This window comes from Ammospiza nelsoni, chromosome 4, assembly GCF_027579445.1.
Source record: "Ammospiza nelsoni isolate bAmmNel1 chromosome 4, bAmmNel1.pri, whole genome shotgun sequence".
In the NCBI taxonomy this organism is placed as follows: domain Eukaryota; kingdom Metazoa; phylum Chordata; class Aves; order Passeriformes; family Passerellidae; genus Ammospiza; species Ammospiza nelsoni.
The window spans coordinates 13,992,168-14,017,992 of NC_080636.1; the positions used below are offsets into that span (position 1 = coordinate 13,992,168).

The 25,825-nt window shown below is 38.4% G+C and overlaps 1 protein-coding gene across 2 annotated transcripts in view; it reads left to right on the forward strand.

Moving 5' to 3' along the window:
- Positions 1-25,825, forward strand: part of QDPR (quinoid dihydropteridine reductase) — a 383,857-nt gene that overhangs the window by 1,474 nt on the left and 356,558 nt on the right. Inside the window, exons 3-7 of one of the 2 annotated variants that reach the window (XR_009418259.1) lie at positions 419-515; positions 1,277-1,417; positions 3,761-3,869; positions 5,698-5,781; positions 7,584-8,431. Coding sequence is in view for 1 of the 2 variants with exons in the window: in XM_059469742.1 (XP_059325725.1) it covers positions 419-515; positions 1,277-1,417; positions 3,761-3,869; positions 5,698-5,781; positions 7,584-7,692 (540 nt within the window). In the remaining variant the exon portion in view is untranslated. Of the gene's footprint in view, positions 1-418; positions 516-1,276; positions 1,418-3,760; positions 3,870-5,697; positions 5,782-7,583; positions 8,435-25,825 lie in introns of those variants that run through there. The other variant, XM_059469742.1, reaches the window with a different exon arrangement.

Genomic DNA, 25,825 nt, shown 5'->3' on the forward strand with positions numbered 1-25,825 from the left:
TTTTCTTGCACTGTCATCAAAAGTGACAGTAGTAGTCCTTGTCAGACCTAGAGTTTCATTTCCTATCTTAAACAACACCATACTCTGAAAAGAACTTGTCAAAAGCAAGTCAGTAATAATTTTTGTTAGCAGTAGAGGTAAGGGTCAGGTGTTTCAGCCCTGATGATCATTTATTTCCAGTGACATCACACACTCTATGGCTTTCATTTGTCTGACTTTCATCTATAGTTATTTTTAAACACAGTTGTTTTGAGTTCATGAATCATAAATATGAATTTTCTATAGCTGTTTAAATTGCTGTGTCCTGTGTTACTCAGATACATAAGTAGGAAAAAGTAGCTTTATGGCATTCACGGTGTTTACCTCTTTACCTTATCAGTCCGGTGTTTTCAGTATGTTCTTGTTCTGTGTGTTGAAGGTGACAGCAGAAGTTGGAAAGCTTCTTGGTGAAGAGAAGGTGGATGCAATCCTGTGTGTGGCAGGAGGATGGGCTGGAGGCAGTGCCAAAGCCAAGTGTAAGCCTTTGGTATAGACATGCTGGTGAAAACATGAATGATACCTGAGAGAAGTCCTTAAAAATATTTCTTCCTCTTCCATGAGAGTACAAAAGCATAGAAGCACAAAATAGCTTAGTCACAGTGCTCTGAATTTTTGCTTTCTGTTAAATTTGCACAGCACTTCATTTCTTCAGTAATGTTTGTTGATGCACTAATTTTTATTAGAAAGTTTTGATGTGCTTTCTGAAGGAGCTCAGCATTGTTATCTGTGATAACAATCTTTTTGCTGAGATTACCTGTGTCAGGCAAGTTATGAAGGACACATTGATGTTGTTTCCTAAGTCATTGCTTTATGCATAAAACCTCAGTTGCTTCTGCAGCTCTCTGAGCTGTTACTGTGCAATATGATATTGGAAGGCACTGCCTATTCATGCCACAGAAAAAAACACTTCAGATTGAAAAAAGGCTTTTAAACATGTAACATTCATAATGAAATTTGTACTTTGCCCACTACTGTAGAGATACAAGAATAAAAATAGCCTTGTTTTCTGTTTGGAATAAATCTGGTGAAATGTGTCCCTTTCTTCCCCCTTCTGGTTTGGCTGTTACAGGCTCAAAGAGAAAGGAGATAAAAAGACATAAATGAATATTTTACAATGTAGAGGTAGAAAATTACAGAAAGCATGTTTTCATAGTGCTATTGCACTCTGTGTAACAGTGAGGAAATCAGAGTTTGTCGTCTTCCTTTGGCTAATTTCATTAATTCTCCTCCTAATCAGCTTTATACAAAAACTGTGATCTGATGTGGAAGCAGAGTGTTTGGACATCGACTATTTCCAGCCACCTTGCCGCAAAACATCTGAAAGAAGGTGGCCTCTTGACTCTGACAGGAGCTCAAGCTGCTTTGTCTGGAACCCCAGGTAAAATGCTGTGCACGACAGCTGCAGGGACACCAGCAGGCAGAGACAGTTGTTTGTCTGAGCATTCTTGTTTGTGAGGCAATAGCTTCACACCCTAGTTCTTGTCATCTAGCACAGATGGGATCCTGCTGCTGAAATGTGTAAGGAAAATGTAATTTTACAGGTAACAGTATTGAATCTCTCGAAGCTGTAGTGCAAGCATGTAGAATCAGTATTTAAATAGTATTTGACATGCATTGGTGAAATATACTTGGCTAGTATATGATACAGAAAAATGTTTGGAAGACAATGAAGACTAGAAGCACAGAGCAATAGAAGTACAGTGCTTAGACAAAGTTAAATTTCCTATTTGTGTTCTGAAAGGCAGAGTCCTTAATTGACCAATCTTTCTGTTGGTGATGACTCAGCTGATTCTGATAACCAAGCTTGTCCTGTTCATGTTCTGATTCCAGTCTATCTTTGCTTCAAACATAGATAAGCTTGTTGACTGTTGGCTTTGTCCTTAGCTAGCTATTTAATAGGAACTTTATTGCATTTTTAATCTTACCCCTCAACCATGTTGATCTGCATGGAGGAAGAAATCTGGGAGAAATTTAAAATGGAAAAAAAAAAAATAGGCACTGACACACAAGCCCACAGGCAGCAAAAGGAAAGTTTGAGACAAATACTCCTATTTCCCAAGCTTTTATTAGTGTCATTTTAACAATATTTTTAATACACAGATACTAAGATATTAAAACATATACAATTTATGAATATTCCTGAAAGCTTTGTCTAAAACTCTTCAGGCAAAAATATTCTATATATTTTCTAGTTAATGATTAGTCTTTTGTTTTTATAGTGGCATCCATTATAGTCAAAGATAAAAGGTTTATTTTTGAGAATAAGCAGATGAATAATTTACAGTGAACGGCTGACTGACTGTACACAAATGAAATAAAGTGAATTCTGGCAGATTTTCACAGTTTTTGTTTGGGTGGTCTTGGGAGGTAGAGACCACAACACAGTAATCAAAGTGATGAGCCTTCCTGTTTTGAACTAGCTGGTTTCAGCTGGTCTGGATTTTTCAAAAAGTCACAGCAGTGCTTTGGGCAAACACATGCAACTTATTAACATCAGGAAGAATTGGGAAAGAGTTGTTACTCAACTTTTGCAAATATGCCTTATTAGCCTTTTTATGACTGGCTGTTCTGGAAGAAAGAATCTTTTTCTTGTTTGCTGTTAATGAGATTTTTCTTTTCCTATGAGAAAATCTTGCCTCACATAATGCAAACCAAAGAACATTGAAAATTACATGAACAGTGACAGAAGCAGGGTGAGTGTGATATTTGAGAAATGTGTCAGGCATGAAAAGGTTTCTAAGAAGAATTAGAATGTTTGGTTTAGGCAAGACGAGAGAGGAATGTGATACACATGTGAATATTTTTATCATAACAATAAAATAAGTTAGCTAGGGCTGTCCATGATTCTTCCTAATAAAAATGGATGTTATATAATATGTTTAATTACATTGTAGAAGTATTTCTACTATGTTCAGAATACTTCCTTAGGAGCATTGGATAGGGCCTAAATGGCTGTATAGATGGCTAGGAAGGAAGACATTCAGTTGTAGTAGACCTGTTTTCTTAGGTACTTTGTCTGTGTCTGGACTTCTTGACAGATACACGCCTTGAGACATCTGAGACTTCTGATTGTCCAGATCTTGTTCCTGACCAGTGTGCCTTATGCTCTAGTTCTTGCTGCTCTTACACTGCTAAATGCTGTCTTGCCTAGAAAGCAGCAGTTTTTAGGAAAAGGCTTCTTTTCTTGCACATTATTTATTAATTTTCTACCATGAGCCTTGGGTTTTTTTGTAGCTTTCTCCACAGGGCCTGTCAGACCTGGGATGCTGACCAAGTGAATTCCAGATTTGAGAGAGAAGTGTCTCTTTGGGTCCAAATTCACAAATACTGTAGTTATATGATGAAAATTAATAGAAGAGTGCCTTATTGAAGTCTGTGAGCATCTTACTCTGTTAAATTTGTAAACGTAGCCCTGTAGGTCACATCCTTCAGGGTGCATTTGGATACTTTGACTAAACATGCTTGACTTGGTAAGCTGTTTATTTCTGTAGTGCTGAGTTAACTGAGTTCTGTGGTAGTTTCTGGATGTCTTCTAAAGCCTTTTTATTAATATTATAATTTTTCTTTTAATATGTATGCTTTAATATGTTTTGAAAGTCTGATTCTTTTCTGGCTGTGGTAAGTGGTCCTAATATTTATCAGTCTTTAGTTTCTGTCATGTTACTGCTGATGTTGAGGGCTGTTCTGATAGTGCTCTGATTTGCCTGTTTTTAATTTTTAGGGATGATTGCCTATGGCATGGCCAAAGGAGCAGTGCACCAGCTTTGTCAGAGTCTGGCTGGTGCCAACAGTGGGCTGCCATCTGGCTCTGCTGCAGTTGCCATTTTACCGTAAGTGGTTGCTTAGTTGTCTTTGCCTGTGTTGTTTAATTTAATTACTGCTGCAGCCTAGAGCCAAACAGATATGTTTGCAGTGTCCTATTCACAGCACACAAACAGCCTCTCAGACCTACTCACAGGGAAAAGATGCATCTTCACTGGATGAACAAAGAATTACACAAGTCACCCTAAAAATGATTGCATTCTTTTCTTTGTCTTTGCAAAACAGTCATGGATGTTAGGATTAAAATTTTGTTTACTTTTAACCAGTTTAACTGTAGCCATGCATTAACATGTGATTTCTTTATTTCAGGATAGACAGAACTGTAAAAATGAGATGAACTGTAAAAATGAGATGAACTGTTCAGCAAAGTTTTAGACTTAGCTCTGTGATAATAGTAAGTGTGGAGAGCCTGGTTCAAGCATGGCTTAAAGAAAGAGGCCATGAAGGTATACAGCTGATGGGAAGGTGAGGGGCAGCTGTAGAGCAGCAGTTCCCAGGCTTGATTTTGTAAATAACTAGGTTCTCAGGCACCTTTTCATAAACAGCAGGATTCTCAGAGAGTCTTCTCATGACAGTCCTTGGCTGCTCTGGGAACAGATATGAAGGTTTTGAGAACTTTTCATATCACAGTGAGAACACTAATTTTGGTTTCAATAAACCACGGGTATTGTAAACAAAAGGAGGGGTTAGAGTTTTCTCTGTAACCTATCGTGAGCTTGGATTTTGCAATATGCATGAAGTTAATTAACACGATTATAAAGGGTGACTGATTTGATCAATAAATCGGAGTCGATGCTGATCAACAAAGATGGGTCGTCTCCCTTCGCTTTCAACAAGTAAGCACAGGATTACTTGACAGGCTTTCACTTGATTAAAGATGCTTCTTCATAAGATGCTGCATGCCTGGACGGTAAAATTAGGGTACTTTGAGGACCTGTAAACCAAAAAATTTAGCTTGTATTTACCTGCTTTCATTTTTGGTTAGGAAAACTAGTGAAAAGTGGATGGCCTAGTAGGTCTTCACTATGTTTAATTTTATCAATTCTGTTGCAAAAATTGAAAGTATGTTTCTTGCCAGGTCCATATCTAGTTCAAGACCCAAAATGTAAGACTAGAGAGTTCTGTACAGAGATTTGATCTACTACCTGAATTCTCTACTTTTGGTTTCCTCACACAAACTCTTAAGACACTTCTTCAGGTCAGACAGGAATGGCATTAAATGTGTTTGGATAACTGACAGCACCTTCTAGAGAGCTTTACAGCCAGGCATACACCGAGATCACTGGATTTTTGTGCCTGCTGCTCTTGTGTAGTTCTCATGCAAACTGCTGTTCTTAACTGAATTTTTGAGAGGATAAATACACCTTGGATTGTCAACAGCATTTCAGTGAGGGAGTTCTGGAAAGTTAACCCTTTCATATCATTGTATCTAGTGTAAATATGTATTGTCAAACTCACTGCTTCCTATATTTATGCACTTGGTCTCTCAAAAGCATGGAAGTAGTGCAGGTGTGCTGGGCAGTACATGTGAACAGGCTTATTATTGCTGCCATTCCCCATCTGCATAGGAGGGATGGGAGGGGAACTGCAGGCTGAGTGATGGCTCCAATGGGCACTTCTTCAGCTAGCCAGGACACTGGGGGCAGTCTTAGTTGGAGCCTTGGATATACATTGAAACTAATGACTATAGACTGTTAACACATGGAGAGGATGCAAGGGATCCATATCACCTGGTGTAAAAGTCAAGGACGTATTACAGAAATGAGTTGAAGTAGGTGGTGCTCATCAGAAACATGATATATAAATAAAAGGCTTGCTTATCTTCTTTAATCACAGGGTTACCTTAGATACACCAGCAAACAGGAAATCAATGCCTGATGCAGATTTCAGCTCCTGGACACCTTTAGATTTCATTGCAGAGTGAGTATCTGTGGGATAACTAAACAGTTGTTCCCTGTCGCTCTTGCTGCTGCATCTCAGTGCCTGTTCTGTTTAAATGGCTGTCTTGGATTTGGGTGGATTTTTTTCCTCTATCATCTTATTGGGTATCTTTCTAAATCACACCAGGTTTAATTGCATAGGCTTCCTAACTGGAGAAAATTAGCCTAACTCCATCAACTTTAGCTTCTCTGCATGAGTGATTCCAGCAAGAAAAATAGCCTTAAGCAGCTGGAAGCTGGAGAATTTCCTAAAGTCTGTAGACAAATTAAATTGCAGACAGCAGGTGCAGGAGACACCTGGCTTAAAGATAAACTGCAAATAAGCATTTCAACTTGGGTGGGATTCTTTTTCTTCTAAACACATTTTACTGCCCAGTTTATGGCACGTTAGTTCAGTTCTATCAACTGGCAACATTTCTGCTCTTGTTCAGAAGAATTTAGTACAGATTTTTTTTTTTTACTATCTACAAAAACTTGTCCTGAATGGTGCTGCAAAATGCTGAAACTTCACTGTAGTTTATGTAAGGGCAGGGTGAGATTATCTGCCTTACTGTTCTCATTCCTCAGGGTTGGAGAAGGTGCAGCATGACTATTGCTTTCTGCCATGTGATGGGGAGTAGCAGAGTTTCTGTTGAGTGTGAACTCACATTTTAAAACTCTTTTAGAACTGACAGTGGAATTTAATTTACCTATTGCTAATTGTTCAGAGAGTAGTTTAGTTCTGACATCAGATTTCCTTTTCTGTAATTTTTTTAAGGTGGATGCCAGAGATGGAAATGGTTTCAGTTGCATCTGTTTAGTTTAAGCCTCTGCAGTTGTCTGATGAGGCTCTTTAAAACAGGCCCCATCAATTGAGTTTAGCTGGCCTGGAAATGTTCAGAAAAAGATCCCTAATTTACTGTGCTCCAGGGATAGCTTAGCTAGATGTTGCAGTGTTGCAAATTCGTTTTTTAAGTTGAACTTTTAAATAATTTATCCTTACAGGAGAATTCAGTTGATTGGTCTGTTTTGTTTCTAATTCCCTAAAGTTTAACCCCAGTGCTTGGAAAACTGAAAATCTCACTGAGCAACATCTGCATCTTGGGAACAATGCAGGAAATCCTTTCCCATATGGCACTTGGATTTTATGCCCTGGGAGCTCTTGTTGAATTGTGGGATGTTCCAACATGATAGTTGCAATGTGTGCATTATTGGGAAGGCTGAAGGACCTGTAAAATACACTTCACTCTCTCTAATCTATTTTGAGGAAGGAGATTATGTTGTCTTTTGATAAGAAGTCTCCTGGTCTGCTACCTAGAAGGTGTCCATCTTACTCAGCACTGTTTTGGATGTCTTAAGGCTTTTTTCCCTCCCACTGAGACCACTTTCACAGTTACATATCATAATGTTATAATGGCCAGTGGCAGAGTAATGAATTTAGCAACTCTATTCTAGTCATAAAACTGAAATTCGTTTATTTATGTGCTATAAAGGCAACTAAAGTAGCTCCTCCTTCCCCTTTTCTAACTTCTTTTAAATAGGAAAAAACCTAGTGACTGACATTTTAAGCTCCTGGCCTTTTCTTTTGAGATATTTTGGAAATCCTGTGTCCCTTGGATTTCTCTGGGCCCTCTGTACAGTTCTGAGGGTCTGAATCCAGTGATCACATCACATTGACATCTCTAGAGAGAGCAGTAGGAAAAGTAATAGGCTTGTATTTTATTCCTCCTGTCAATATACCTGATAATAGTTGTAATTTTTTTGTTCTCCCTCACCCTATTTTATCCATTTATTTTAAAACAGAACCTTTTATGACTGGATAACAGGAAAGGATCGACCCAGCTCTGGCAGTCTAATCCAGGTGATAACTACAGGTGGGAAGACTGAATTAGTTTCAGCAGCACATCTTTGATTTCAGTCACTTGAAGTGATGAAACTTCAACAAAGGAGAAGATGTGGAAAATCTGTCCACCAGTATAATTTCAATGGTCTTCTGTATCCAGTGTTTGTAGTTATTCCATTAATGGAACCAGATTTCAAGTAATGTTTGTGCTGTCAGTTGTGAGCTATCAGCATTTGTTTACCAAATAATACCAACTTGTCTCTAAATGAAGGTTGCAGGCTTTAAAGTCTGTAGGTGTCCTAATTCTGAGCATTTTATGGCAATTTACCTGTTTTCTCTGAAATGGGAATTGTGCTTAACTATGTCATGTGATTGCATACATAATAGTTGGATTTTTTTTCTCTGTCCGTAAGTGTTTCTGGCAACTTACTGTGCATCTTTTAGCTTTCTGTCTTTTTCTGTCTGAGAATATAACCTGCCTATTGTGTTGGCTATAGCCATAGGGAACACCACAGTCATGTATCATGTCCTAGTCATGTAACACTTTTCTTGTGAATGTTCCACTTGAGTTAATGAAACTGAGATTACTCACTTGAGAAGGAATTCCTAATTTGCCTTACAGTTCATAAGCTGCTCTCAGGCCTTTCGTTGTAGGATAAGAGTCATTCTGTCAAATGAATAGTGGTCTTTCTCTTGGTCATGATTGTTCTTGACTTTTTCTAAAAGCAAAGTGCTGTAAAGTAGTAGAAAAAGCATACATGCACTTGAAAATGGAACTTTTTGTGCAAATAAATATATATTGTTTTATGTACTGGGCTGTCTCCATTACTGTAATCCAAATACCTTGATAACATTTTATTCGGTTTAATTGAACATACAGTTCAGTTGTGGTAAAGGACTTAATCTTTTTACTTATTTAATTCTGATGGTGCATAAAATACATTTCTGTGTGTGCTGAAGATCTATTAGCCATGCACAGAGGCAGGCCTTCAGCTGGGGCAAATGTTTTCTTAAATCCAGCCTTGTTACATGGGAGTACAGTTCAGATAAAGAGTGCAAGCATTACCTGTTCTGAGCATGGACTCACAGGAAATCAGTTCTATTGGATTTTTGGGAACATCTTGAAAGCAATTAAACATGCAAAGTTGTGTGTATGTTCTCCTTCGAAACTTTCCTGTTTTTATTAACTTCAGGGTTGTGTTGGGGAAGGATTTATTGCCATGAGTCAGGAAACCTTTCCCCTCTTCCCACTGGAAAATCTCACATGTGCCCATGTTAATTTTAACATAGAATGATTGTCTGTTTTGCTATGACTGTCTTTACTTGTTTTGTTTTGCAGGATGCAAAGATAGAGGGGAATTTTTCTGTCTTGTCAAACCAGGACTGTCATTTGTAAATCTGCTTTTCAGTGAAAAGCTTGCAATGATGCTGCTGCACCAGCAGTCTATACAGGCTCAGAGTACAGACAAAAACTGCAAGGGACTGGTTGGGAATGAAACTAGAGTGCTACTCAGTTATTCTTGAATAGGGTGTAGCTGTCATACTACAAACTAACAGGATTTGAAGGCTTCCCTTTGCCAAGCTAGCTGAGGCAGTGAATAGTTTTAAAGTATAATTGTGAGTGCAAGACTTCTGGATTAACTCTCATCAGTTCGCAGGTACGAGCAGAAAGATACAAAAATGATATTATTGAATCTGGAGAGTGACGATAGAGGTGAGTGTATGACAATGAGCCAGCTGTCTGACAAATTGCTGCTAAGGTGAGAGATTTAACCTGAGGAGTTTGATGTTAAAGAGGCTTTTTGTGACCAGTTTCATCTTGTATCTTTCCAAACTTTATTTCCTTCAGCTGGCCCAGAGATCTGGTGGTGCTGCAATGAGGAGCAGAGATGTGTCTTTGTGTAGGGGTATTCCATATGGATGAGCTCTCTACAGTGCCCCCACACTACTAATGGAGATTGTAGTCCTGTTGAAAAGATTTTTACAGAATTATGGCATGGTTTGGGCTGCAAGAGAGCTCTGAAAATCTAGTCCAACCCCCCCCATTAGGCAGGGATGTCTCACTGCTTATTACAGAAATAGGTACATGATGAATTTCCACTCCAGTGTTGATGAGAACTTCTGAATTGCTCATATTTTACAAATGTTAAATATGTCATGATTACCAGCACTGTACTACAGAAGTTAGGACCTTACCTTCCTTTAATTTAAGGAATGCAATATTTATTAATTTCTTATATATATTAAGCAGCTGAATCTATCGTGTGTTTTACTTGGGGCTGTACAGATGTTGTCACACTACAGAATTCATATGCACAGAGCCTGTTTAGTAGGACATTTTTCTATGCAATCTTCCTTCAAAGATGCATGCTACTGTTTACTAGGAGGGAAGTCAAGTGGAGTCTGGTGAAAAATAAAACCCAAATCATGCCAGATCAGTCCTGCTTACACTGCAGCCCAGTTGCACTCAGCATTCTGGGTTTCACAGGTGTAATGTTGTTTGAAAATAAACTTTTCTAGAGCAGAGCCAATGCACCTTAGAGAAGATGATGCAATTGCATACACACAGTTCCAGTCTCCCCAAATAGGGATGGCTCTTGCAGGTGGCATCTGATACAAAGGTGCAGAGACAAAACATGGCTTTGTCAGAAGGCCAGGAGCTGGGACAGGCCTGCTCTGTATGAAGGGGATTTGTTCTTACAGATTTAGAGAAAGTAGATTTTAATAGAGCACAAACAAAAGAGCCTTGTACAGTAGAATATCAGTGGTATTATAAATCCAAAGACCTCTGGACACTGGGCAAGAGCCTGTTTTTGACATTCCAAGTGTGAAGTGGGTGGGAGCCTGGGCTGCTGTGTGGACTGTGGCTGCTGTTCTGCAGACCCTGACTGGTTCCAGGCCCCTTGCTTTGCAGAACCTTTTGATCATTGCAGGACTGAGTCCAAAATGTTTTCAGAGTTCACTGGGAAGTGAAATTCACATATTTTACCAAGATATTTAATTTGTTTAGTTATATTTTCATGAGAAAATCAGTTTTCTACCTATTATTAGTAGTAGTAGTAAAAATTGCCACAAAATAAACATTTATGATCATGCCCTGCTTCTAAGGAAAACAGAAGTTTTCAAGTACAGTAATAGCAGTCATTCAGCATGTCCAGTTCCATTGTAACCCAAAATTGCACTTTGAAATCTTTTGTTGAAACATGGTAAACAAATGTGTTGTTGTGTTTTTTTTTTTTTTTTTTTTCTTAATGGTAGAATGAAAATTACTACCACAACAAGAAGTAACATTTATCTTTCTTCTTCCCTGTATTGGCTCACTGGAAGAAAACAGATGGGGACTGTAATAGCATGTGGAGATGCTTCAGACTAACCCTTGCAGTGTTGAACAAGGTGAGAAGTAGGCAGACATCTGAAAGGCATTGCAGAAGTCAATAGCAAATGTCACTTGAGATTTAGATCCCGGTTATTCTTGCACTTCCTGAAACACCATGTTCTGAAGGATCTGCTCTATAAATACGGCCGGTCTCAGCAGGGTCTGTGGGGGCTCTCGGGGTCTGATCGCAGCCTCCCACGGCTGAGCAAGGCTGATCCTCGGCAATGCCAGTAGAGGGCAGAGGCTTCCACCGATTGGGGAGATTTCTGCTAAGGAATAGCTTTTTATCAGCGAGGATTTTAACCATGCCACAGCCTCTGCTGAGAGACTCATCCCCTTCTTTTGCTTTATTGCCCACAGTCTGACCTTTCTGGTCTTTCCTATGCCAAGCACATACAGCCAACTCTGTATACCAGTTTTAGAAACCACTCCATCAGCTTCAAGCAGAACAAACCAAAAAACAGCCACAAACCCCAACAAACACCACTACCACCACCAATACACAGGCACACACGCACAAAAACCCCCCAAAACAACAAAAAAAGAAACCAAGGCTGTGAAAGGAGTCCCACATCCGGGTGTACCATTGCTGTTGGCATGTTATCAGCAAATGGAATGACAATCAATATTCTGCAACAAAGCTTTAAGGGCTTGGACATGGTGTGAATAGAAACAGGTTGTTTAACTGTTGTACTGCACATAAGAGTATAAGAATTTCCCAACCCAAGCAAAAAAGCCTGTAACTGTTCAGACTGGACTGGTATTAACAAAAAAATTAATTACTATGGGGTTTTGAGTATTAAAGTTTTAACTTCTTTGCCTGTGAAATGAAGGAATGTATAATATTTTTTTTAAAACTATTTAGGAGGGAACAAAAATTAGCAAGTCACACAGTGGTTTCTATAGTTTAATATTCATTATCCAGTGCCTTCTGTAGATATGAACTACACTACTATTCTTAGAATTTTCTTTGAACGTCCTCTTAAGCACTTTCTAAGTAGGATGTTCTTACAAATGGAAGGAAACCTTAAGATTGAAGCCCCTGGTTTCTGCTCCTTTTTTGGCTACTTGTCTGGTGGAAGATTTTGAATACGAATGTACACCCGTACCTCACATCCCAAATATATATAAGACCATTTTATAGTGTGTTGAGATCTATTGATGCATCAGAACATATGAAGAAAACAGTTATCTCATGGGTACAATAATAAAAGCTCAAAGTGCTTTTTTTGTTCATTGAACTTAATGTAAAATTGTGACCACAAGCAGCAGTCATATCCCTTTGTTACCACCAGTCATATTTGGTGATTTGCAAAAGAAGTGCAGTGTCAAAGACTGCCTCAGCCTGGTAGTTTGGACGTCACTTACCTGTGTATGTGGTGGTATGTAGTGATGTTTTCTCTCCAGTACAACAGGCATTAATTTTTCATGACTATCACAGCTGGAATTTAAAAATACCTTTTCATTTTAATTTGGACAAACCAATTACTCTTTCTGTCAATGTATCCTTATATCTCAGTGAGACGCAGCTGAGATAATAAAGAAATGGGCCTCATAGTAAATTCTGGATTAATATGAGTTAGTGTGTTGTTTAGCTTGTTTGTTTAAGACCATACACAAATATCACCTGAAAGAAAAGGGTTTCTTGGGGTCCCAGGAAGATATTTTTTCCCAGTTGTTGAGGTCCTCAACATCCTTATGCTCAGATGTCCAGATTTTTTTCTACCCTCCATTAGAACAATGACCAGAACTCCTAAACTGCCAGCTTCTAGTTTTCAAAGTCTGTATCCTGAATCATATCCTGGGCAGCAGAGCATAGCTATGCATGCCCTAAGTGCCTCATGCCTACTTGCACTAATCAAAAAAATCAGTCCATAATCCAGCAGGGATTAATGACCTACTTTATCCACATTACCTGATAAATAGCTTTAACATGACTATATTTTGTGAATAACATTTTTTTTTTACAGCCCCCCAAAAACTTCCTGTTTGCAAATTCAGGTCTCTCCTTTACCAAAGTGTTACCCTGCAAGCCTTTACACCATCTGTATAGTTAGCATGTAGGAAACCATGCTATTAGCAACATGAGGCCACACAAATGTGTAAAAACATGCATCCTCCCCCTTCCCCAGTCTCAGCTTCCCCTGTGAAGTAGTCTCTCAGACCAAATTTGTTCTGAGAGGTGTCAGGCAGTGTAGGAAGTTGAGGTTCTGTGCTTCTAATGGTTTTCTCCTCCACTTTGCCTGCTGGTTTTCCTGCTGCTCTGTGCCCTGGTGCCCCTGCTCTCACCACGTCGGCTGAAGGCTCATCTGATGGGATCACAGCCACACACCATGTTCCTGCTGTAGAGGGGGTTTGTCTTCACCCTGCTGGTGGAGCAGAAGGGCATAAGTCATGCTTAGCATATACATGTCTTGAGTGCTGTAGATAAAGACATGGACATCATGTACAGCATAAATGGAGTGGGGAGGACAGGTTATTAATGATGCAGGAGCTGTTTAGCTGGCACGCAGTCATGTATGCACTTAAACATTTTATCTTGCTGGTTATTAGGAAGGGCCAAGTGGTGTCTGCCTGTATAGACAGAAGATGGTACGAAATGCTGTTTGAAGGGGCAAGGACAATTTCCCAGCTGTAGGCTGCTTGCTGGGCACTGGGTGCAGGAGACCCCTGGGCAGCACAGCAGCGTGCCCAGGCATGTGGCTTCTGCAGCCCCTGGTACACCAGGGCTAAACTAATAGGTGTACTCAAAGTAAGAGAGGTGGATAACAGTAGAGAGCAAGAGTTGAATTTTCAGACAATGTAATAGTTAACTTTTTCATGAGGATATGATACCTTTTGAAAGACTGTTTAAAATTGGAACAAAACAGGAATTGTCACTCTTGAAGTGTCCACTGGTCATTTCCAGTGGGGGCTGAGTTTTCAAATTAACATTTTCTCCTTAACTCTTGGGCTTTTACTTTTACTTGCCAAAACCACTGGATTTCAGATAAGGGGATACACTTCTGGTTTGTCTAACTTCTGTTTCACAATTGTTAAATGGTTAAAGCCAATACTTTCTGTTCAGGAAAATATATTAGATGCATGTGCTGTTGCATACATCTGCTACAACAAAATACCTTCAGTATTAAGACTTGTAAAAGCTGTAGCAAATTTGAGTTACATTCCATTTGATGCATTAATTTCACCTTAACTATAGTCAACAGGGAACCAATGAAGACAGAGCAACTCCTTTGTGTATGACTGCCTTATGTGGATTTCATGCAGAGACTCTGACTGCAGCTGAACCTGTCATAATTAAGAAAATTCCTAATGTTAGGGTTTTTTCCTGTAATACTTTTTCACTGAGGGTGGCATTTACATGGTAATTTTGAAGTTCAGCAGGAAAAAAGAAGGATTGATCTTAAGTAGTTTTGTTCCACTTACTCGTTGTTAAACTTATTATTCTTTGTTCTATTCGTTTTTTTGAGATCTCAATCAAAACCACTTTATGTGAGGCATGATTCCAGCCACTGTGATTATAGGTTTCTTTGGATTGCTGAGCAAAGTGGAAGTGTTAACAAGAGAGGGTCTCTGATGTGGGTGAAGTTACACTAGAGCTTTAGAGCACAGTCTGTTCTGATGGAGAACAAGTGGGAACAGCACTGGAACATGATGGTGATACTGAAGAGTGGGATAAAATGGATAAGTGAAATAAGAACGAACATGGACATGAGAAAGAAGGGGTTACTCTTCAAATTGAAGGTAAGAATAAAAGCCCAGAACACCAGTATATGGCAAGAAGTGGACCTGTGCAATGCCCCTGTTTTCATGTTGAATAAGAAAATAAACCTAAGGTTGTACTAGCATTAGTTTTGAGGGTTCTATGTGAAGATATCAACATCATACTGAAGGACCAATGTTCTAGGTACAGAGGGAAATCATGGATATATGTCCAAGAGGGGAAAAAATACATGAGAGAGGTGAATTTGAGTTAAGAATTAGCTAAAATACACATCAATTTTAGCAAAGTATTTTCTTCTGTTTTTTGATTCTTTCTGTTTCCAGGGAACCAAGACTCCATGTTTGTTCTTTATGCAGTCATTAAAAATATCAACTAACTTGGTCTATGTCCAATACAGTTCAAATTATTAGCCAGTTGATAGAAAAAATGCACCTGTTCCAGCAGAAAAGATGAAATTTTAACTCCTGATCTGTATTTCCTGAACAAACAAGATTATCCTGTATTGCTACTCTCAGGGAAAAACCCTCTGCAAGAGTGTTAGGTGGATAAGAAAGTGGTTGTATGGTCACATCCAGAGGGAAAAGAGAAGGCATTTTCAGCTAATTGTGCCCTTCTGGCACCTAAAGGGAGTCTACAAAAAAGGTGCAGAGAGACTATTTACAAGAGCATGTGAGGATAGGGCAAGGCTGAATGGTTTCAAACTTTAAGAGTAGGCTTTGGTATTAATGGAAATTCTTTAGGATGTAGATGCTGAAGTACTGCAACAGGTCACCCAGAGAAGCTGTGGGTGCCCCATCCTTGGAATGTTCAAGGCCAGATTGGACGAAGCTCTGATCTGCTTGGTCTAGTGGAGGGTATCCCTGCCCATGGCAGGGGGGTTACACCTTTGTGGTCTTAAAAGCCTCTTCTAATCCTGGCCATTCTATGGTTCTCTTTGTGGTAATGCAGAGCTCCCACAGTGTCATGAATTACACTGTCTGTTTTCCAGAACAGCCCGCTGTTCTGATGGGAGCCTTCTCCAACCATACAAAATTAATATTAAAAGACTATCAAGTATTTATGGTGGCACAAGTTGTGTTTTGGAATAAAATATATAATGTGGTTTGACTGAACCCAGGGAAACAAATAGGTTTCCATTCTAAATCCTTCTGCTTGTATCAGGAGATGGAATGCTTGGAATACCACTGCAGAAATTAAAAATGTGGTTCTTTTCACTGTCAGCATCTTCTCACTCCAAAAACTTAAAATTACTAAAAGTCTCCCTTACAATAATTGACAGAGAACATAATGCCCAAGTTTGGGACATTTTATTTTAAGGAGTGTAAGAGATGAAGTTCAGTCTTTCAGTTCTTTCCATTTTTTGGAAGACATTCAGATAACTTGTCATAACCAGTATGAAATATCACAGGGTAAGACTGAATGTAGCTATCAATGCTTCAGTGCTTGCATTGGTCATGAAACTGGCATTTAGAGTTCTCAGTGCCCTGAGAACTGAATGTTCCCCACTGCTTCTAACTTAATAACCTGAAGTTATAAAATGTTTCATGGCAAGTGAAGTGAAAATGAAACTACAAAATGTCCACTAGGTTGCTACTCACAATCGATCTTACCCCGTCAAGAGCCTCATCTATGAAGTTCTTTGGAGCCAGTATTCAAAAGCCAACTTGTCTTTCATTCACTGAAAAATGAGCACTGGTAAATCAAACATTTCACTTGTATTTTGGCTAATCGGATGGTTTTTGTCAAGTGAAGAGGTGTAAGATAGAAAAAGTTGATCTTACAAGTTTCAAATCAGATTCTAGCAGTATTACAGTCCCATCTGTGATCCTTTTTAGCCAGTGGCATTAACTTTAGGCATGCCAAAGTCAAACATATTCAAAACCATACACTTCTACCTGTACAAAGTCATGAAGTCCCTACAGACCCTGAACTTGGTTTAGTGACATCCATTGTCACCCAGACAAGCCAGATGTTTCCAACTGGAATAGAGAGTAGTTTTAGATTAACCCAGATATGGCAAAAGTGCAGGCATCATAGGTCAAGGTTCAGCCTGAGCTATTTACTCTACTTAAAAATACTTTAAAAAAATTTATCACAAATCACCTGTAATCTTATCTGAAATGCCTCTCGGAGGCTCAGTGTGTTCAGAAAGGAACAGGACCAAAGAAAATATGCATAGTCAGTTCATTTTTAGTTTGGTTGCAGTTGTAAATTAATGTCTCAATTAGCATGCTTGTTTCTGACACAACTTCATCTCTTTCTTGCTCTTCTAGTGCTTGATTCTAAAATTCTTTCCAAAAGTGGCCTATACTGCTCATGGTTGGAAACAGAATGCCAAGACAGATGGACTTTGGCTGTGGTGTAATATACCTGTTCTTAGTTTTTTAGTATTTTTTATCTCACTACTAAACAGACAGGGTGAATCTAGAAATTAGAATAAGGTTCCAGTCATTAGATCTATGAGGTTTTGGATGAGCTTTTTCAGTGGGATTAGAGAGAGGTAAAATACTGTCCTGTCTACTAGGTGGAGTTTGTTATATTTGGAAGTATTTTGTGATGTGACCACGTGTGACAGGAGGGGCAAGCCTTGCTAATCCTAGGAGCTTTCTTCACTCCAATGTTTTTTATGTAAAACCCCCACAAGCCTCTGCTCCTTACGAGTCTCTTTTGCACCTCTGGAAACCAGGAATAAGGCTGTTTAGAGATGATGAGATGAGTGCTGGCAGTAAAGAGAGCAACAATCTGCCTTTCTCTTGAGAATAAAACAACAAGATATATTTGTTTGATGGCAGATGTCAAGTCATGGAAATTACAGATTAAAAATAATTTATGTAGGAAACATATTTTACATCTCTTGACTTCTATTTTGAAAGAGTGTCACATTAAAGCACCATCATATAAATGCATCATGGGAGCAAAGAATACGAGAAAGGCTGTGCGCTAACAGTGACCTACATCCTGGGGCATACCAAAGCCTCAGCAACATCAGACAACATCTTCAGAGTGGCCATTTAACTGTCAGCCACATGATTTGTAGCTGGCTGCAGCAAGGACTAAAAATGTAGTGTGTTAGACACACATTACAGAGGAAGGAAAAAAGCAAAATAAATTGGCATCACTGAATTTTTTTTCAGGTTTTAACTTGAAAGTGGGGAATTCCCACTCACACTACCAATTTAATTGCAAACTGTTTATATAGGAAAGGTTCACTTTTTTTTTCACTTCCTCTGAAGGAAAAAAAAAGTGCAGATATGAAAAGCACAGTTTAAAAATAAGTACCACATACAGGGGAGCACAATATTGTAATTGCCTATAGACTGTCAACTCAAACAGAGGTTAACTCTGAGCTAAGGCAGGAGAACCAGCTCTGGCCCTTGAGAAACTGCAATTATTTTGTAATTAGTGTCTTTTCAGTCTTTAAACTACTTGAGGTTCTTCTTGCTGACTCTGCTCAGCCACTACAAACTACATGATGAGTGGATCAATGCTGTCCCTGTAGTGTCTTCCCTCCTGTGGTTTCATTCTTGCCTTGTGGAGTGCTGAGCAAACTTGCACAGAGAGAGGGAACCATCAGCTTGGAAATGTGTTTCTGGCTCTCTCTGCTGAGGAGAGGGAAATTCTGATGTGATGAAGCATCGTGTCTGATGTGCAATCAGTACTGTTTTTCTTTTTTAAAAGGAAAACTGCTCTGTGTCCAAGAATGGGGGGGAGTAGCCATTGGTGTGTGGGCAGGCACTTCAGGGCTGGGAGCACAGACAGCTGGTGTGTTGAAGATATCCGTGGGAGAACTCACAGACCACTGCTCTAAGAAATGTCTGTGTTATTCCTATTGCTGCAGTGGGTTATTGCTGGTCATGCAGTATCTGATTCTACCAGCGTGTCTGCTCTGCCCCTGGAGTAAGCAGCAGTACTGTATTTGGGTAGTATATCTTGTGCTCAACAAGGACACTGGTTTTTCTAAAGTCAGGAGATAGGATTCAGAAAGAAAAAAAATAAACAACAAAAAACTTCAATAGTTAGAAAAATCCATTATTTACTTGCATTTCTCCATGAAATATTTCTGCTGTTGCTGATGTTTTGAATGATGGTTTACAGTCATGAAGAGAACTGTTCCACTTCTATCACAGCTGAAGTGTATCTAAGTTCCTGCCTCTAGTCCTTAAAGCCAGGCACTGCTCTGTTACTTTATTGGTAGTTTTTTTAGCCATCCCTCCTATTATTAATAAAGCCAGGCACTGCTCTGTTACTTTATTGGTAGTTTTTTTAGCCATCCCTCCTATTATTAATACCCTGAGAGAAAGGCAGCAATGTTTTCTTGCCCCTACCATGCACAGCCTTGTCAGACAAAGGTAAATGTAAATTACAGCCTATTCTGTGAGCCTTGCATTGCCCTCTAAGCCTGTATGCTTTGGGATGGAGGTGAGGCTTACTGGATGGTAGTTTTCCAGGTCCTTCTTTTCCTTTTGAAGATGGGAGTAACATTGGCATTCCTCCAGTCATCAGGCACTTCTCCCATTCTCCGTGATGTTTTCAAAGATGATGGAGAGTGTCTTAACAACATCTGCCAGCTCCAACAGCACCCATCGGTGCATCCCATCAGGGCCCATGGATTTATGGGTGTTAAATCTGTTTAGCTGATCTCTAATTCAACTGTCTATGACTAAAGGGAAGTCTTCCTTTCTCCAGCATTCCTCTTTTACCAGGACAGGGGCTCCTGAGGGCCAGCCTCAGCAGTAAAGACTGAGGCAAAGAAGGCATTCAGTAATTCCACCTTCTCTGTGTCTTCCATCACCAGGACACCCATCTGATTCCAGCAGCATCTGACACCCATCTGATTCCACAGCAGCCCCATATTTTCCCTAGTCTTCCTTTTGCTGGTGATGTCCTGGCAGAAGTCCTTCTTGATATCCCTTGCCAATCTCAGTTCCAAGTGCGCCTTCCTCATCGGAACCCTGCATACCAGGCTCCTGTAGCTCTTCCATTTGGCCTACCCCTTTCTCCACATCCCAGAAATTTCATTCTTCTGTTTGAGATTTGCTAGAAGCTTTCTTCTCATTCATGCAGATCTCCTGCCCACTTTACTTGATTTCTTGCTCACTGGAAGTGATGCTTCAATGCTGACCAGCTGTCTTGGCCTCCCCTTACCTTCTAGAGCCATAACCCACAGGATTTCTCTAGGGATGCTTGTTACTGGTGAATAAATGAACTTTCAGTACAATAGTTTGGGTTGGAAGGAACCTTAAAGAACATCTAGTTGCAGTCTCCCGGCCATGGCCAGAAACCACCAGGTAGCAAAAGAAAACTATGGATTTAATCTGCTAATTATCAGATGTCACTCTATAGTTATTTATATATCAATTAAAGCCACAAGACATGAATTTATATATTCTGGCAGTAAAAATAATTTTACTGGGAGGCAAACAAAGGATGATCAGGGGTAAGTGGCAACTGAATTTACATACACTATGATGAAGATACTGTATTTCAAAGCAATAATTCATGACTGCAGGTTCACTGGTTTTCTATACAAAAGTCAAAGCAAGAAACTTTCTGTAAAAGGTTTCTTAAGAATCCAAGCCTAAGAAAGAAGCCTTTGACAAGGATTTAATCAAATTCTTTAGATGGTGGTTCTGGTATCATTACAAAAATAAAATCATTAATTTTCATATTAGCAGCTATTCTCTAAATAATTTAAATGTAATGGCCGAATCCTATGTGTGCTGAAAGATATCAAAAGGGAGATGAATCCATGCACACAAATTGACAGAAAAAGTTTCAAGTTTTATTTTGAAGATTTGGTTGTTTATCTCAAATGCACAATGGATATTCTGGTTTGGACAGCTCTTTTCTACAATTATGTTCAGTAGTTAACTTGATCTACCAAAACAAGTTCTCTTTTCAGAGGAATTGAAATGCAGTCTATTTTAAGAAAGAGAGAAAGAAAAGTCATGAGGAGGATCAGATCCTTTTTAAAAGCTCATTTAGGGAAAAGAAAAGGTAATTTAATACTTTGTAATGTCTGAAAGGCTTGATTTAAGGCAAAATTACTAGCCAGTTTAGATTATTTTAGCACTAATGGAATGAAATTTTCCTATTTTTTTAGAGCTAAGTCTGTAATGAGGAGATTCAAGTTGACTGAAAGTAGTAAATAGATTATAAGTGCACTTTGTGAAATTGGAGAAAAGATACTTTATTTTTATGTATATTACATTAAACTTTCAAACAGCTTTTAAAAGTTGTTTTTCAAAAGGGAAAAACTTGTCCTCTTCCTTTACTTCTACATAATGTTTTTGGTGTGTAAAATATATAAAATGCAGGAAACAGTGGGAATGTACACTTGAGGAAATTTTTGGGTACCCCCTTTTCTTCCTCCTTAAAAAAGAAGGAAATGGGGGAAATGCAGTAAAAACTGTAAATATTTAACAGGAAATTTAATTGTGACTAAATCAAATTTGGTTTTCTATAAGAAACAGATGGAAAAAAATCCCATCTGTTTTACCAAGAAATGCTGAAACTTGTCTTTTGAGTTAGTTACTGATTCACAAGCAGTTGAAAAAATTATGTTCTTTTTTATTTCAAAAGATTAATCATATTTAGGATGTGGCATCCCCCTTTATGGAGTAGGAGGAAGACTGATTAATGTCAATACATAGGATGCAAATTCCCTTCCAGTCCACTGTGTCTTTGAAAAGAACTCTTCATCTGAATGTTGGCAAGGATTGCATGAAATATTAAGATAATGTGCATTTATAATCTGCTAAGTATAAAACAGAAGAACAAAAACACTGAATAAACATTTCTGTTTACATAACATAGCTGTATTGTGCAAAATTACAACCAACTTGAGAAAATCATTTAGTCACACCAGATAAAACAAATATTTTTCCTACACTCACCCAGTGGCAAAATGCTATATAATCTCTGTTTGAAGATCTATCAATTTGTGTTCCAACTCTCCTCATTCCTTTTCAATACTTTGTCCTCCTGCCAGTGTTTATGTGAAGGTTTTCCTCTATCACTGAGAACCTTTTCCAACATCACTGACGTTGTTCCAGTGGCAGCAGGGTCAGTGTGGTTAGCAGGGGGCTCCTTGTATTCTCTGAATACACATAATTTACTGTTCAGTGCTGTCAGCATAATCCAATGGAGATTGCAGATGGTTGCTGCAGCTTTTCACAGGATAGGGCTTTCATTTCACTGATTCTAAACCCACTTGTCCTCTCATTGATTTGTTTTCTTTCTGACTATGCAGAGTGAGGACTAAGGAATCTGACTAAAGGATGAGTGAGGAAAGAATGCATAAGAGCGGATATTAGGGAGTGGTTTTTCTAGTAGAAGGGATTAATGGAGTAAAACTTGTAGAATCTCCCTAGACAAAAAGGATTCAAACATATCACACCACATGAATTTATCCTCACCCTCCACCTCTCCACTTGGTGAATCTTCCTTCAATATTCTTAAGAAAGGAATGTTTTGGATGTTTTTTTTTTTGCTTTCCTTGTTATAGACAGATTTATTTTATACTAATTTTCAAGAAGCATTGGAACAGGAAGGGGGAGTTTTAGCCAGAATTAACAGGCACCATTCAGCCAACAAGAGGTTGCTCAGAATCAGAACAAGGCTGTGCCTGTCTAGCACATGATCACAGAACAAGTGAGAGGAGCAAGGGGCATCCTGATTCTTCACCTGAATTCTTCCCCACTACCCTTCATGTAAATATGAACAGTACTTCTGTACTTCTAGAGTGAGAGGTGTATGTTGCCAAGGATCATGTTTGGACATTGTATTTGATGGGGCTAGAAAGTTGAGTTTGACTGGCTTTGCTGGGAGTCTGTACGTGCACAACCCACAAAAATCTTGTTCCTTAGTCAATTAATTTTAAAGGTTTTCCATGTAGGATAAGGAGAAAATAATTTCTTGAAATACTTAAGTAGAATAACTTATTTTAAGAAAGGTAAACCAAAATATTTATGACACTTTCTTATTCCTCACAACCTGTAGGCACTATGCATGACATACCCAACCAAATATTTAATTGACAGTATATTAGAAAATGTTGAAACAGTAGAGTTTATCAGTGAATGGTCTATAAAAGTTAGTTTAATTGGTGCAAAAACAAGGGTTTTTTAAAGTGTTTAACAGGGTAGATTAATTCAATCCACAATGCTATTATCACTTTCTATTCACAAAAAACCCATAAAAATATCTGGTACTGAAATTACTTCAATTTTTATTTCATCTTGATTATGAGGTCAAATAACACTAAATACCTGTGCAATCAGAAATATGCAAACCTGTTAACATTACTTTAAGGAGACAGTATAGCACAAAACTTATGGAGGAAAAAATACTCATCGCTCCAAAAACTGCACATTTTACTTGGTAATGTATTGTACAGTAGATGTTGCTATAGAAGTCTCAATATTCTGAACATTCTTTCTGAATTTTAAATATCATTAAGTGATATGGTACCATATTAATAATTAGACACCCAAAATGAAACAAATGCCTGAAAATAAGTACAAAAATCTGAGAATAATAGAATCATCATAAGTAATAAGGTGATTTGATAGAACATCTTTTCAGACTTCTAATTGCATTCGTCCATCTGTTTATACCAAAGGTATGATGTTTACTCAAGCAATGGCAGTAAAATAGCAATGCTGATTTCATAAACATGGGAAGTTTAAAACTTATTTGTTTGGTTTTTTTTTCCCTTGGCTGCCACTTGAGCTTGTCTGCTTCCCTGCTCCATCAGGGGACCCACCAGTTAGTGATGTTCTACAGCAAGTGTCTGAAGGAGCAGCAATAGTGCAGGGTGCTAAAGGGAAGTTATTTTCTTTAAATTTACTGGCCTTTGAGGTAATTTTGAGGAACATGTTTGGGCCATTCTGACAGCACCGTGTTAACGCTTTTTATGTAGCATCACCAGCCTTTATTTTTCCCTCCTAGTTACACATTTGATTTTGGATTTTCCAGCGTTATGTCAAAATTAGTTCAGTAAAAGGTCCTCCCGGGTCTAGATTGATTGCACTGTGCTCTTCTGATTTGACATAAACAGACATCAGGACTGAATTGCTGTCTTGCCATCACTCCAGGCTTTTTCCGTAAATACAACAATTTCAACAAGGGCTGAATTACTCTTCCTTTAAGCATGTCTGCTTTCTGTGTCATGTATTACTGACAATCTACTAAGGAGGAAAATTGCAGTCAAAAATCATGGCAATTCAGGTTGCCACAAGATAGAGAGAGCAACCATACAAAACCTTAATTATCACAGTGTGTGGAAGAAAAATTTACCCAAATTTCCCTTGAACTGAAGAGCAGTGCCTTGCACAGTGTTACTTCTGGGCTGATGCTGAAATGAGCTTTGGAAAGTAAATCAACGAGTAAAGGCTTAATACAGTAGATTTATGTATGCTGTCAGTTTCTAGGCAATATAATTATTGTCAGTTTTCTGCCTCTAGCTACTCTTTTAGCTTCTGGGAATAATGAGAGAATGTGTTCAGCCATGTGACATTCTTTCCTTTGCAGAGCTAACCGCTGTTTCCCCTGTGGTGAATCTTGCATTTTAAAGAGCTCTCACACATTCTTCCATGAGAATTTTGTAAAATACCATGTGACAAAATACCATTTTACAATATTGTAGCTGAAGTGGCTTTTCACATCACATAGGTTGCTGACAAATCAGCGTCAAGATTGGATCCACAGAAATGCACTGTTTCAAATAAACTGCAAGTCAAAAGATGCATTCTTTATAAAAATCTTTATAGAAAGCTGCAGAGTGACCACATGATAGATGGGTTTGATTCATCATGACAACACATTGCATGGTCAATCTCTTGTGAATATTATTTATTAGGGATGTTCTTGCTTTTCTTCCCTCTCTTTCTTCTTGTCCTCTACAGCATTAGCCCAGAATGATCACAGATCCTACAATTCGAGTGGTTGTCATTAGAATCATTCTTAATCTGACTGAGAGCTGGTGAATCAGTGTGCTCTAAAGGCTCTAGATTAGCAGTTGTTTAGTTGTTTAGTGTTTAACTGTTTCAGAGAAGCAGGACTGCTTTTTCCAGTTTGTACTCATGATTTTGGCCAGGACAACCAACATTTTCTAAAGCTTTTTTTTCCCCCATGCTTCTTTTAAATTAAATAACAGCGAGGATTGTTCCTGTTTTGGAATTTTGCAATGCTGTGAGGTGTGACTGGTTAAATCCATGGCACTGAAATTTGAATGTATAAAGTTATATGAGTTAAAATAATACATAGCTTTCATTACTGACTCTATGTTCTGTCTTTCCTTCCTTATAAAGCCATGCATTTTCAATCAAAATACTCACAGAGGTGCATGGTCAGACTAAAAATGCATGTTTGTGTTAGGAATAATGTTCTGGCCTGATTGCTGAGTCCTAGTAAGAAAGAAAAAGTGATATATCTTTTGTAGTCTGGGGTTTACTGAGCACAAGGGATGTGATCAGTAGGGTCTGAAGTCAGAATAACTGTTTTCAGCTGCTGACTGTAGAATTAATGATCTCCCTGTTTCCTTGGAGGGAGGCAGGGGAAAACCAACAAAATTACTTGTTGTTTCTAAGAACTGTAGCTGAGAGAGTTTTATTTGGATCTGGATTTTTGTTTGTTTGTATAAAAAAGAAATTGACTTGTTTGTATGTAGAAGAGAGTAACTTGTCCCCTTTCATTCCTGCTAAGAAGAAACCCTGTCATCATTTTTAGGTAATTTAGGTTACAAAGTAGGAATGCAATGAAAAGATTTCAAGAAATGGAAATGTGATTTTAAAACTTTCAAATTTTCTCAGAAAAAGATTACATCTCAATATTTTTCATTTTTGTGAATTTATGGGAAGTTATAATAACTTCTATCAATGATAAAAAATAAAGTGCTAAAATATAGAAATTTGCCAATCAATTTCCTGCTGTTATAAGACGACCTGACTGAAAATTAAAATGCTAGGTTAAAATCAAAACCAGATCAAAGTCTCCAAAGATTCATTTAATCTATAATTTTACTAATCTGCAAAATAAATGTGCACAAAATTATGCAGTTGGTAGCAATAAAGCTTTTATGATTCACAGACTAAACAGCC